Below are 14,820 nucleotides of genomic sequence, written 5' to 3'. Positions count from 1 at the left end.
ATTTTTCCGTTTTTCGATATTTCAATTTTTCAAATTGCGATTCTTCAATTTTTCGGCATTTCGATTTTTTACTTCATTTTTATTTTTTTCAGTTTTTGACGTTTCTAAATTTTCGATTTCCCGTTTAATCGATGTTTATAAGACATATAGTAAATTTTCAATTTTTACAATTTCAGATTTTTCGTTATTCTTATTTTTGAATTTTTCCATTTTTTTAATATTCAATTTTGGATTTTTTTATTTTTCTATTTTTGACGTTTCTAAATTCTCGATTTTTCGATTTCTCAATTTCACGATTAACAGATTTTTTGGTTTTCGACTTCGATTTTTCAAGGTTTTTGATATTTTTAAATTTCAGATTTTTCGATTTTCAGTTCATATTTCTATTTTTCGAATTTTCAAATTTTTGATTTTTTAAGTCTTTAAAATTTTGCATTTTTCGATTTTTGACGTTTTCGATTTCTCAACATCTCATTTTTGGAAAATTTTAATTTTTCAACACATTTTTTACTTTTTCAATATTTCGATTTTTTCAGTTTTTGACGTTTCTAAATTTTCCATTTCCCGATTTCCTGATTAATCGATTTTTATAAGACATATACATATAATAAATTGACAATTTTTAAAATTTTACATTTTTCGGTTTTCCAGTACATACTTCGATATTTCTATTTTTCAATTTTTTAAACATTAAATTTTGGATTTTTTTTATTTTTCTATTTTTGGCGTTTCTAAATTCTCGATTTTACGATTTCTCAATTTACCGATGTTTTGGTTTTTCGACTTCGAATTTTTGATTTTTCAATTTTTCGATTTTTAAATTTTACATTTGTCAGTTTTAATTTTTTTTCGATTTTTTGGTTTTTCAACTTCACTTTTCAGTTTTTCGACTGTCCAATTTTTCAAATTTTTGATTTTTCGATTTTTAAAATTTTTCAACGTTTCAATTTTTCGACACATTTTAATTTTACAATTCCTCGATCTTTTGATTTTTTGGATTTCGGTTTTTCAATTTCACTTTTCATTACTCAATTTTTGATTTTAAAATTTTTCGATTTCTCAATTTCTCTTTTTTGATTAATTAACTTTTCGATTTCCGGATTTTTCAGTTTTTCGATTCTTCAATTTTTCTTTGATTGTTTTACTTTTTCAGTTTTTCGATATTTCAATCTTTCAAATTGCGATTCTTCAATTTTTCGATTTTTCGATTTTTTACTTCAATTTTTAATTTTTTCAGTTTTCGACGTTTCTAAATTTTCGATTTCCCGATTAATCGATTTTTACAAGACAATAAATTTTCAATTTTTAAAATTTCAGATTTTTCGGTTTTCCAGTACTTCGTTATTTCTATTTTTCGATTTTTTTAATATTCAATTTTGAATTTTTTTATTTTTCTATTTTTGACGTTTCTAAATTCTCAATTTTCCGATTAACCGATTTTTTGGTTTTTCGATTTTTAAAAGCTTACATTTTTCAATTTTAATTTTTTTTTAGTTTTCAAGTTTATTATTTCTCAATTTTTCAACATTTCAATTTCTGAATTTTTTAATTTTTCAACACATTTTATTTCATCCATTCCTCAATGTTTTGATTTTTCGGTTTTCCAGTTTTTCGATATTTAATATTTAATTTCGATTTTTTATTTTTCAATTTTTGACGTGTCTAAATTCTCGCTTTTTCCATTTCCCAATGTCCCCATTAATTTATTTAGTTTTTCAAGTTCGAATTCCCGATTTTTTGATGAGGGAAGTTCTGTCCGAGTAATATTCAACCAATATTACTTAGGAAGTAGTGTCAATAAACGTAGTTACGTCCACACTTTGCAGCGAGCGGCACTCTCGTTCCAGTGATGCAAACACCAAAGATCAATATTTTATTTTCTAAAAAAAGTACACAACACTATTAAACAGGTACATTTTTATGTATGCATAAGTTCGCTAGTTTTCGGTAGTATTGCACCATAAAGACCTAAAACCTAGCTAATAAAAAAATAATTTTCAACTTACAATAAAAACACGTGCTGCCATGTAAAAAAAGCTCAACTCTTAAGTACAATTTAAGACAGTAGAATCTATCAAAAATGGCAGTTTTAGTCAATTTTTGACAACGATTTACAAATCAGTCTTGCAACTGCGAATAGAAAAATCAAGTTCAAGAAATTCGTAGTTGCGTCAATAAATGCAATCCACCATCTGTATCGAGCGGCTAAAAAATCGAATTATCTAAAACAATAAATAAATTTACAAATACACAAATTTACAGTTAAGTCGAAATAATACATAATATAAATGCAAATCTGCGCGATAATAACAAGCGAGACTGAACTGTCACTAAGTTTAAATATGGACACAATATACAATTTTAAAACTACGTAATTAAGTAAACGTTACGTCGTTTCCATGTTTCTGTGGACTGTCACTGGTACAACGATGCATTTGTTTCTGGGGAGGCAAGTGAACTGGGTGGATTCGGGTCCTCGGGGTTTTCCGGACACGCTCGTATGGATGGATATGCTATCTGAGCCTAAGTCGTCCTCCAGGGAGTCTAGCTCAACCGGCGCTAGTGACATATGCTCGGATTCGTCGTGCTGCGTCATAGTCGAATAACCATGATCAGAATCAGCCGCCAGAGTCGTCCTTTTGTAATTACTGGACACACAATAGGGTGAAATCGGGTTGGGTTTGTCATCCTGTAGTAACTTATCCCTGTGGTTACCCAGCACGTGGAAATTATCGCTCAAGTTGAGATCGCTCATTCTTAAGTGGTTATCTTGAGTGGACGAAAGATACAACCTTTCGGTGGTTTGTGCCGAGGATGATCTATGATATATGTAGAACATACACACGAAGAGAAGAGTCCCGAAAACGAACAAAGTAATAACACTAATAGGCACATTGTAGGACTCTTCTGGATTTTCTAAATCGTGTAAATTACGATACGGGGTAACCGATCCGACCATTCCGTTAAAACAAGTAGTCATGTAACCACAAAACGGGTTATCCAAAGGTGTCCCATCAACGTCAAACCGACACCATTCACACCCCGTCATACCAAGACACCGATAGTGGCTTTTTTCCTCGTTACAAGTCGTCGGAAAACACGATTTCATATCGTTAGTCGCATCTTCGTGAAAACGCGCCGTCGAAGAAACGTGCTCCGGAAACCAATTGCAAGTCGGGTTGTTACTGTTATCGAAATCCGTACAGCGACTCTGTTCCAACGGACATTCACACGGACATTCACACTCCTTTTGCTCCATGCGGTTACAATTCAGACATAACCGATCGACTATACTACACGGACAGAACGTAACTACGACGTTACACGTGGCGTTAACTATCCCGATGAACACGTTACTGTTACGTAATGCAGCTATATGGTAACTAACACACTGCTCGCTCTGTATGGAGCTAACCAACACGTCGCTGTAACTAGTATTTAGCTTGTAGTACCTCTGGACGGTACCACCCCCATAACTATTACACAACACTTTCTCAATAAACAACTTCCGGCTTAAGATATCGTTAGCAAGCAGCGACTCTTTATGGACTATGTGCTGTTTCTCGACCGGCCCGTGCCCGTTCGGGTCGATCAAGTTCGGGTGGTAGATCAAGTACCCTCTGTCGTCCATCAAAAAACACGTGATGTTCGTGGACAAACAAAACGGCATTCGTTTTAAGAGCAGTCTAAAAATGTACCCGTACGTTACGTCCAACGCTACCACTACGTTCGAGGTTGCGTATGCTACGGTGACTATGTAGCCGGCGCCGCCTTCGTCTAAGTAGGGCGGGGTCATCACCAGTTGTGATTTGTGTTCGACGGCTTGGCCGAACCAGGGTCTGACGGTGGGGTCCAGGCCTTGGTTGAGAATGGTGCCGGGGAACATCTGGAGTACGCCGTTGTAGGAAGTTACGTACCGACGGACTATGTACTTCGATTTTAGCAAGTGTTGGGTTCGCAGGAAGTTTAAGATGTTGGCGAGGGCGGCCACTTCGTCTTTGATTTCTTCTTTCAAGCCCGGGTTTTTTAGTAGGCGGGTGTTGTCTTGGAGGTATGCCATGAAAATTTGGAGGGAGGTGGTGTTGTTCATGTCTTGGAGGGAGGCGGGGGATTGGAAGCAGGCTGCGCTGAGGTACAGGGAGCCGGCATCTACAAACAAAAAAAAATGTATACATGCACTAAAGAACTTTTTCGGTCATATTAACTGAGTAGTAAAAACACGATTAAAAACAGCTATGAATTTTTGAGTTTAATTGTCGCGTTTTTAACTCAAACTCTGAAATTTAATGTTAAAATTCTCGATTTTTGATTGTTCGATTTTTCAAGTTTTGTTTGATCAATTTTACCACTTTGACATTTTTTTTAATGTTTCAAGTTTTCGATTTTACAATTTTTAGAGATTTTAATTTTTTGTTTCTTCGATATTTCAATTTTCCGTTTTTTTTCAATTTATATAACATATTATTTACATTTTGCAATTTTTTCCCATTTTTTTTTTATTTTGAATTTTTCAAGTTTTCAATTATATATTTTTCATTTCTTTAGTTTATCAATTTGTAATTCTTGGATTTTTCAGTTTCTCAATTTTTTCATTTCTCGATTTTAAATTGTTAATTTCTCGATTTGCACGTTTTATAGTTCGCCAATTACGATTTTTCTATTTTTCAACTTTTACATACAACTGTAATTTTTTTATTTTTTAGTTTCTCGATTTTAAAAATTTTGAACATTTCGATTTTTTATTTTTCTTTTTTTTTCGATTTTCCACAATTTCCGTTTTTTTTAAATCGTATTTTTTTCAATTTTTCGAGTTGTTCATTTCAATTTTTTGTTTTTTATTTTTTCAAAAATTGGATTTGCAACTTCTAAGTTTGCCCAAAAATTTTTCGATTTGGGAACTTCTAAATTTTTCAATTTACAATTTCTCGAATTTTCAGTTTTACAGTTCTGTTTTTCTATTTTTCAACTTTTAGATGTTTCAATTTTGTAATTTTTCAATTTCTTGATTTTTCAGTTTTCAATTATTCGATTTTTTAACTTTTAAATTTTTCGATTTTTCAATAAGTCGATTTTTTAATTTCTCGTTTTTTAGTTTATTAATTTTTGATTTTTCAATTTCTCAGTTTTTAATTGTCCCGTTTCTCAATTTTTGATTGATCGATTTTTCGAATTTTTCTATTTTTAGCACTTTAATATTTTAATTTTCGTTTTTTTTTTTTTTAATTTTGAACAGATCAATTTTTCGTCTCTCCGATATTATATCATTTATTTTGAAATTTCTTCCAATTTTTAAATTCTGAATCTTTCAGTTTACAAATTTTCAACTTTTCAATTTGTTTAGTTTGTTGATTTGTAAATTCTCTGATTTTCGATTTTTTCATTTTTCGACTTTTCAAATTTTGAATTTTTGATTTTTTAAATCCTAAATTTTTCACTTTCTCAATTTGTAATTTTTATAGTTCACCAATTAAAATTTTTCAATTTTTCAATACTTCGATTTTTAATTTTAAAATTTTTCAATACATCGATTTTTTAATTTTTCAATTTTTCCATATTTAACTGCTCCGTTTCTCAATTTTTGATTATTCGATTTTACAAGTTTTCTGGCTTTTGGCACTTTAATTTTTCAATTTTCAGTTGTTCTAGTTTACAATTTAAAATTTTTCAATTTTTCGTTTTTTCTCCAACTTTTGAATTGATCAGTTTTTCGTTTTTTCGATAAAATCTTTCATATATTTTGCATTTTTTTCGTTTTTATTTTAAATTTTGAATGTTTCGGTTTATAATTCTTCAAGTTTCCAATTTTAAATTTCCCATTTCTTCAGTTAGTGATTTTGATTTTCAGATTTTGATTTTTAAATTTTTCGATTTTTCAATACTTCGATTTGCAATTTTTAAGTCTACCAATTAAAATTTTGTTGTTACAATTTCTGGAGTTTTCAGTTTTTCAATTCTGTTTTCGATTTTTCAACTTTTAGATGTTTTAATTTTGAGACATTTCAGTTTATCGATTTTTCATTTCTCAATTTTTCGATTTTTAAAATTTCGAATTTTTCGATTTTTTCGTTTCTTCAACATTACGATTTTGCAATTTTTCTGAGTTTTCAATGATTCGATTTAACTTTAGTTTTCAATTTAAAATTTTTTAATTTTTCATTTCTTCAGTTTTTCGATTAGCAGTTTTGCGATTTTTTTACTTTTGATTTTTTCGTTTCTCCAATTTTACGATTTTGCAATTTTTTCAATTTTTCAGTAAGTCGATTTTTTTAATTTTTTAGTTTCACAATTTTGCAATGTTTCGACTTTTCAACTTTTCATTTTTTAAATTCTTCGATTTTTTAACGTTTGAACTTTCCAATTTACAATTTCTGGAGTTTTCAGTTTTAAATTTTTCAATTTTTCATTTCTTCAGGATTTGATTTGAAATTTTTCGTATCTCCATTTTTCAGTTTTTCGATTTTTCAACTTTTGAAATTTCGTTCCTTCAATATTACTTACGGTTTTGCAAATTTTTTCGATTCGACTTTTTAACATTTAAATTTTTCAATTTCCAATTTTGCAGTCCTTCGATTTTTTCATTTCTTGATTTTTAATTTTTCAGGTTCTCGACTTTTCAGTTTTAAATTTTCTAATTTTTCAGTTCTTCAGTTATTGATTTTGGTTTTCAGATTTAGATTTTTCAATTTTTCGATTTTTCCACATTTGAAATTTCATTCCTTCAATATTACGATTTTGCTATTTTTTCGATCCTTCAATTATTCGACTTTTTAACATTAAAATTTTTCAATTTACAATTTCCAAAGTTCTCAATTTTAAATTTTCAGTTTTTTGATTGCAAGTTTTCCACTTTTCAACTTTTTAAATATAAATATATAGTTCTTTTAATTTTACGATTTTTCTGCTTCTCGATTTCCCATTGTTCAATTTTCAGATTTTCCAAATTTTAAATTTTTCGATGTTATAAATCTTATATTTTTCAATTTCTCGATTTAAATTGTTCATTTTTCAATTTACAATTTCCCGAGTTTTCAGGTTTTTTTTTTTTGATTTTTAGATTATTCGATTTTTAAACTTCTAAAACTTTCGATTTACAATTTCTGGAGTTTTCAGTTCTAAACTTTTCGATTTTTCAACTTTTAGATATTTTAAAATTGCGAATTTTCAGTATGTCGATTTTTTAATTTTCGTTTTTTCAATATCGATTTTGAATTTTTCAGTTTCCGAGTTCACAATTTTTGGAGTTTTCAGTTTTAAATTTTTCAGGTTTTTTTATTTCTTCGATTTTGCAATTTACAATTTTTAGGTAGGTATTTTAATTTTGCAATTTTTCAGTTTCACGATTTTGTAATTTTTCGATTTTTTAACTCTTCGATATTTTAATTCTTCCGTTTTTTCTTTTTACAACTTTTGAATTTTTCGTTTCCTCATTTTGCATTTTTTTTAATTTTCAGTCGTTTTTTTGCAGTTTTTAGATTTTTTAACTTTGAATTTTTCAATTTTCGATTTCCGGAGTTTTCAGTTTCAAATTTTTCTTTTCTTCAGTTTTTTGATTTGCAATTTTTCCATTATTCAACTTTTAAATACATATTTTAATTTTTCGATTTTTCTGTTTCTCGACTTTCCACTTTTTAATTTTGCAATTTTTCGATTTTTTAAATTTTGAATTTTTCGATTTTTTAATTTGTATTTTTACAATTTTGAGATTTGTAATTGTTCATTTATCGATTTCTGAATCTTCCATTTTTCATTTTTTTGGTTTCTCAATATTTCGATTTGTAATTTTTAAGTTTGTCAATTAATTTTTCTAATTTTAAAATCATGAATTTTTCAATTTACAGTTTCCAGAGTTTTCAGTCGTTTTTCTATTTTTCAACTTTTAGATGTTTTATCAACTTTTGAATTTTTCGATTTTTTAACATTTCAAATTTTCAATTTACAATTCCTAGAGTTTTCAATTTAAAATTATACAGTATTTCTTCAGCTTTTCGATTTTTCAACTTTTAGATATTTTAGTGTTGCGATTTTTCAGTTTATCGATTTTTTAATTTTTTCGATGTTTCGATTATTCGAGTGTAATTTTTTTAATTTTCAATTTTAACTTTTTAAATTTTTCATTTTTTCAGTTTTTCGATTTGCAGTTTTGTGATTTTCAACTTTTCGATATTGTGATTCTTCGATTTTTCTTTTTTCAACTCTTGAATTTTCAGATTCACAATTTTGAAGTTTTTCGATGTTTGAATTGCTTGATTTTTAATTCCTCAATTTTCTTTTTGACTCTTTTAATTTCCCAGTTTACAGTTTAGAGTTTTCAGTTTTAAATTTTTTTATTTATTCAGTTTTCTTATTTACAATTTTTCTATTTTTCAACTTACAGAAATTATTCGATTTTTTACCATTTAAACTTTTCATTTCTTCCGTTTTTCAGTTTGCAGTTTTGCGATATTTTAATTCTTCGTTTTTTCTTTTTCCAACTTTTGAATTTTTCGTTTTTTTGATTTTTCGTTTCCTCAGTTTTACGATTTTGAAATTTTTTCGATTCTTCAATAAGCAGATTTTTTAATTTTTCAACTCCACAATTTGGCAGTTCTTAGATTTTTCAACTCTTCACTTTTTAAATTATTCGATTTGTTAACTTTTGAATTTTTCAATTTTCAATTTCTGCAGTTTTCAGTTTTAAATTTTTCAATTTTTCGATTTCAACCTTTGGACTTTCGTTTCTTCAATATTACGATTTTTTTTTATTTTTCAATTATTTCATTTTCAATTAATCGATTTTTTTAACTTTAAAATTTTTCAATTTACAATTTTTACAGTTTTCAATTTAAAATTCTTCATTTCTTCAGTTTTTCAGTTTGCAGCTTTGCGATTTTTAAACTCCTCGATATTTTAATTCTTCGTTTTTTCTTTTTACAACTCTCGAATTGTCCGTTTTTTTTTAATTTTTCGTTTTCTCAATTTTACGAATTTGATATTTTTCCGATTTTTCAATCAGTCGATTTTTTAATTTTTCCACTTCTCAAATTTGCAGTTTTTAGATTTTTCAATTTTTGACTTTTTAAATTTTTCGATTTTTTAACTTTAAACTTTTTAGTTTTCAATTTATGCAGTTTTCACTTTAAAATTTTAAATTTTTTCAGTTTTTGATTTGCAATTTTGGGGTTCTTCAACTTTTCGATATTTTAATTCTTTGATTTTTCTTTTTCAATACGTCAGTTTTTTAATTTTTCAATCACACAATTTTGCAGTCCTTCAATTTTTCAATTTCTTGATTTTTCATTTTTCAGTTTTAAATTGTCAAATTTTCAGTTTACCGATTCAATTTTTCCATTTTTCGAATTTAGATATTCTAATTTTTCGGTTTTTCAATTTCTGGAATTTATAATTTTCCGTTTCTTCGATACAAAATCATAATTCGTAATATTTTCAATATTTTATAAGTAGATTTTTAAATTTTTCAATTTTGCAATTTTTTGATCTTCAAATCGAACATTTTTCACTTTCTCGATTTTTATTTTTCCACTTTGATTGCTCGATTAATAAATTTTCTCCATTTTTCAACTTTACAATTTTGTAAGTTTTCGTTTCTTCAATTTTACGATTCGCTTTGATATTTTAATTCTTCGTCTTTTTCTTTTTCCAAATTTTGAATTTTTCGTTTTCTCAATTTTACAATTTTGAAATTTTTTCGATTTATCAATCAGTCAATTTATTAATTTTTCAACTTCACAATTTTGCGGGTTTTAGACTTTTCCAACTTTTCACTTTTTAAATTTTCCGATTTTTTAACTGTTGAATTTTTCAATTTACAATTTCTACAGTTTTTAATTTTGAGCCGACGTCATCGCATCGTTGGTGAGAGGATTAGACACATTTTTAGATTTAGATTGATTTTTTTCTAGTAAACGTCATTAAAATTTTATAAAATAACGTACCCCTATTATAGTGGTTTCTGTCTCTTTTTATCTAATTTTAATTTTGAGATTATCACAAAAAAATAATAAATTTTATAATTAAAGAAACGGGATTTGTTGAAATGCATTTCAGACCAATTTTTTCGACCATATGGTACTTTCCTGTTTTCATATGGTTAAGAAGTACCATGTATTGTATTGTTTAAATGTAACCACACCCGTATTATTGGTTGCCTAATGGACAAAACACGAGTTTTTTTTTTTAAATCAAGTACTCAATGAATTTGACATTTGTTCAGAAAACTGTCACTGTAAAAGTGGTAACTTGATATTTTTAATATTTAAAATAGAAATTAGTAAAATTTAGTTTCAAATAAGCAAATTTCTGCTTATTCCTTCTAGTTCGAATACATACCTAAAGTCGCCACTTGATTCAAGTGCCGGCACAGTTTCGAATTTTCCGAATGCTGCAGGCTTTGGTAAACGAGTTTAATACTGTAGGAATCCGAAGAGTTAAGGGGCCATTTAACCGCGTACGGTCTCACGGCTAACGGAGCATCACGTGTTACTAAACAAACCACGTACCACTTCCCCACCCTCTTCCACGACCATTTTATCTAAAAAAAACCACTACAGATCGAATTTTAACATACTTTTCGTTATTACAGGCAAACCAAATTGTTTCGTCATTTGAACCCCTTCTGGCTCAGTCAAAAGCCGGTTCTTCACCATGTGAAAAAGAGGTACTTTTTCAAAGTATGATATGTCTAAGAACTGAAGCCGCTGTTTCACAGTGCTCAGAGACGCGAATTTTGGGTGCACGATCACGCGTCCTAGAGTAAAAATATTAGAGAAGAAACAATAATAAAGCAAACTGACGTACCTTCCATGTCTGTTAAAAATGCATAGTAGTTTTTTTGTTTACTACTAAAATAAATAAGATTTTCGACTAAACTGGCAAAGTATATGTCAACCCCCAACACTCCAAACTGGTTATCACTTAAGCAACCAATTGAAAACGAAACGGTTAAATCTACAACAACAACAACAACAATAACACTAGTCTGAAGACGTTTGTGAAGTTACCTTTAGAATTTTTATCCCACAAAAGCAGCGACATTTTCTTTTCTAAATCAAACGAAAAATTTGCGTTAAATACAGCGTAAAATCGGTTAAGGGCAAACTCTACGGCGTCCGACGAATTAACAGCGATCATCGCCCCACTTACAGCACTCCCGGAAAACGAAATATTATATTTGTTGTAATTTTGCAACGCTATGTCTTCCAAAAATTGCGTCTCGTAGATCGTCGGTCTACTATCATCGATCACCGCGCACGTGTTAATGACGAACTGGCACGTGATATTCTCGGAAGCCTCTTGAATCGCCTCCAACACGACTTTAGCTTCGGTCAAAGAAGACAACAATCCGCGACTAACGTATAAAATCATCACAGTTTCATTTTGTATTTGGCTTTTCTCTATAACACTTAAAGCTTTCTGAAGGCCTAACGAGTGGTTTGTGGCACCACGTCCTTTGTACATTCCGTCGATAAATTTGTACAAGAGTTTCTTTTTGGAAGGATCGACTGAGGTAAACTTCGGAACATCACTAACTACTGGAGGAACTTGGTTTGGCATTAGACATTCTTCGTTTAATTGAGGAGATATCCAGTCGTTCGATATGGCAAGAACGGCAATTTTGTCTTGTTCAGTCAGACTTTCGATAATTCGTTTCGCTAAAACAAAGCAAAAGTGCAATCTAGTGGGTGTTACTTAACCTTAAACGTCAAATTTTAAAATGGACGTGAGTGTCAGTAGGGCCAACTTAAAAACAAGATGCATAGCATGGCCTCCTAGATGTTATGAAAGTAGGGTAAATTTCGTGATTATTATTATAAGGGGTTAACAAATATTTTACTCACCAATGGTGGTAACAATGGCAAAGTGTCTCCTACTGAGAGACCCTCCGTGATCCAGGAGCAGCACTACATTTTTAGGAACATAATTATTCCGTGCCATGTAATTATTCCACAACAGCATGTGGTCAATTTTTCCACAGTCCACAAACGGCGAATACAAATTTGAGTCCAAGTCGGAAGACGAAATAAAATATTGTTGCTTGATACCACTCTTCATAACCATCATTTTTGACTTCAACTTATGCAAAACTAAAACACCAACTGTAACTTACACAGAAAAAAGCATTTTTTACTTACTATAATCCAGTTTCAAGTGGTCTTTCTCATGCTCATCTGAACTATCACAAACTTTAGAATTTTTCTGTGTTGTATCATTATTTCTATTTTGTAGACAAGGCAAGACGACGGAGCTCGTTTTCGTGGTATTATCCAAAGTTTGCATGTTCTCGATAGCCACTTTAGCGCGTACCAGCGCTGAAAATATGTCGTCTATTTTCTCTTCCAATTTGTGCGCAATTTCGTTCACAGTTTTGTTAGCATCGATTACCGTGGACGTGTACTTGAACGTTGTGTACAATTTCTGCAAAAAAACGTTAGTGTGTGTCGATAAATCCCGAAACTGGCTTACCTTAACATAGCCAATCCCCAACTCTTCGTTCTTAATCACCGCTAAATCGTCGCTTAATTCTTTCGTAATACTTCTAATCCATACATCGTTCAATGTATTCGTAACAACACTAAATGGAATTAACGTTATAATTAAAACAAAACACTTCAATATGTTACTATATCCAAAAATGCTTTTACTCATTATTGAGGTTTTTGGTTATGGACTCACAACAGCAACACAACAAGAAATTTCGTTAATAAGGCAATTTTCATGGTGTTAAATTTAGAATTTCTTCATCCCATCTTCATTCCGTGCTTTTGAAATACCGGATTGTGTATTATCTATCCATATTTTCCGATTTTCACTCTTCGCAGAGTAAACAAACAAGATGACGGCGGATGGTTCACTTCACTGCACAATTTCCACAACTTTGGTGCACGAAATTCACTAAATGCATATTTCGGGGAGGATTTGGCTTCAGGTGGATGGTTTTTCGGCAAAGTTAACGTGAAAAATGTGTCGGAGCGACGACCATTTCGTCAAATTTGCATAACTGATGTGGAGCTATGAAAGGAAGACGGATTTTTTAGTCGGGTTATTTATTTTTTTAACAGTGTTTGCCACACACAGGATAATTGACTTAAATATTTATGGACTGTGTAAATATTTATTTCGGCTAAAATTATACACATTTACAAAATATCCATTTAGCTCAAAAATTAAGTAAATTAATCATTCCGGAGGGAGGGTTGCGGCCGGTAGATGGCGCGACGCGTGGAGATTGAACGATTTTCTGTTATTTCACGTTGTTTGAGGAAGTTTTATTGAATCAGGCCGTCTGTAAGGATATTATTGTGGAAAATTATCATTAAAGAGAAAAATACCTCTATCTCTACCTTAAATTAAAAATATTCCGCAAGATGATATTACAGGTTACTGTAGGATCTGTGTGAATGTCATTTTAATTTGACAGGTGGACACATCGCCTAACTTTCCCAAAAGTTTGCAACCCAACATACATTAATCTCCGCAGCCGGGTCGACTAATCACAACAAAGCATATTAACCTCAAATTCAAACCTGCATAAATTCGAATTTTATTGATTTCATCATGTTTATGTATATTTTATGTGATTTTTGAATGTTTAAAGGTTCTTCAGTTTTTCGATTGTACAATTTTTCGAGTTTTCTATTTCAATTTTTTTAATTTTTAGATGCAGTTTTTCGACCTTTATAGAAGTTGAAGATTTTGAAAACTGAAAAATTGTAAAACTGAAATAACGAAAAATCTGACAACTAAAAAATTGAAAAATTTTAAAACTGAGAAATCGAAAAATTGAAAAAGGCAATGGTTTCTTCCGTTTTAAGATTTTGTTTTTTTTTTTAATTTTCATTAATTAGATTATTAATTTCCTGATTTTAGATTATTCCGCTTTTTTAGCTATGCTTTTCTTTTTTCGGTTTTTAGTTATTCGATTTTTATTTTGGAATTTTCCTATTTTACAATTTTTAGATATCATAAATTTTCGTTTATTTCAGTTTTTCGTTTTTCAGCTTCTCGATTTTTTAATTTTTCGTTTCTTTGGTTTCAAGTTTTCGATTTTTCTATCAGATTTTTAATTTTTTTAATTTTTAGATGTTTCATTTTTAATTTTTCAACTTTTCGGGATTTCAGTGTTACAGTTTTCAGTTTTTAAAATTTTTCGTTTCTTCAGTTTTTCGATTTTTCAATCGTTAGTTTTTCAGTTTTTAAATTCAATTTTTCGTTTCTCCAGTTACAGGATTTTGCAATTTTGATTTTTCAGTTTCTCCATTTTAATTTCTTAATTTTTGGATTTTTCAATTTTTTGATTTTTCAGTTATTATGGATTTCATTTTTCGGTTTTTTCGTTTTTCAACTTTTATTTTGCAATTTTTAGATTTAACAGTTTTTAAATGCATATTTGAATTTTCAATTATGGCTTTTTAGTTTTTAGATTTTTCAAATTTTAAAAATTTTAAGTTTTCATTTATTTCAGTTTTTCGTTTTTTCAGTTTGTCCATTTTTGACTATTTACCTTTTATTTCTGATTTTTCAACTTTCAAATACATATATATCAATTTTTATTAGATTTTTTAATTTTTGGTTTTTTTGATTTTACGATTTCAATATCCGTTTTTTATGTTAGAGTTCTTTATTTTTTAATTTCTCTCTTTTTCAATTTTTCAACTTTTTGAATTTAAAATTTTTCAATTTTTCGCTTCTTACGATTTTGCGATTTTTCTATTTTTCAATTTCTCGATATTTCGATTTTTCAAGTATGCATTTCATTTTTCGATTTTTATTTTGCAATTTCTCGATTTTACAATTTTTAGATATTTGAAGTTTTCGTTTTTTCAA

At 29.3% G+C, this 14,820-nt stretch overlaps 1 protein-coding gene across 1 annotated transcript; it reads right to left on the bottom strand.

The window, feature by feature from the left end:
- Positions 1 to 1,860: 1,860 nt before the first annotated feature.
- On the bottom strand, positions 1,861 to 13,038 carry LOC135129994 (VWFA and cache domain-containing protein 1). Its single transcript, XM_064057270.1, has 8 exons — positions 12,460 to 13,038; positions 12,129 to 12,411; positions 11,835 to 12,080; positions 10,998 to 11,648; positions 10,795 to 10,944; positions 10,578 to 10,744; positions 10,327 to 10,528; positions 1,861 to 4,149 (listed from the first exon to the last, which is right to left on the bottom strand). The coding sequence occupies exons 1-8, from the start codon at positions 12,640 to 12,642 to the stop codon at positions 2,387 to 2,389; spliced, it is 3,645 nt and encodes a 1,214-aa protein (XP_063913340.1). The 5' UTR covers positions 12,643 to 13,038; the 3' UTR covers positions 1,861 to 2,386.
- Between the last annotated feature and the right edge of the window lie 1,782 nt (positions 13,039 to 14,820).

The sequence above is a fragment of the Zophobas morio genome, unplaced genomic scaffold, assembly GCF_036711695.1.
Source record: "Zophobas morio isolate AGI-343-1 ecotype UQ-CSIRO unplaced genomic scaffold, CSIRO_AGI_Zmor_V1 ptg000017l, whole genome shotgun sequence".
Taxonomy (NCBI): Eukaryota; Metazoa; Arthropoda; class Insecta; order Coleoptera; family Tenebrionidae; genus Zophobas; species Zophobas morio.
Note: the sequence above shows the minus strand (reverse complement) of the source record. Positions and strands in the feature narration are given on the sequence as shown.

Excerpts from the sequence above, each read along its gene's own strand:
- LOC135129994 (XM_064057270.1), bottom strand. The coding sequence starts at position 12,642 with ATGAGTAAAAGCATTTTTGGATATAGTAACATATTGAAGTGTTTTGTT. Across the intron at positions 12,081-12,128 it reads CCACTTGAAACTGGATTATA|TTTTGCATAAGTTGAAGTCA; the intron begins GTAAGTAAAAAA and ends TTGGTGTTTTAG. Across the intron at positions 10,945-10,997 it reads GTGGGATAAAAATTCTAAAG|ATTTAACCGTTTCGTTTTCA; the intron begins GTAACTTCACAA and ends TTGTTGTTGTAG.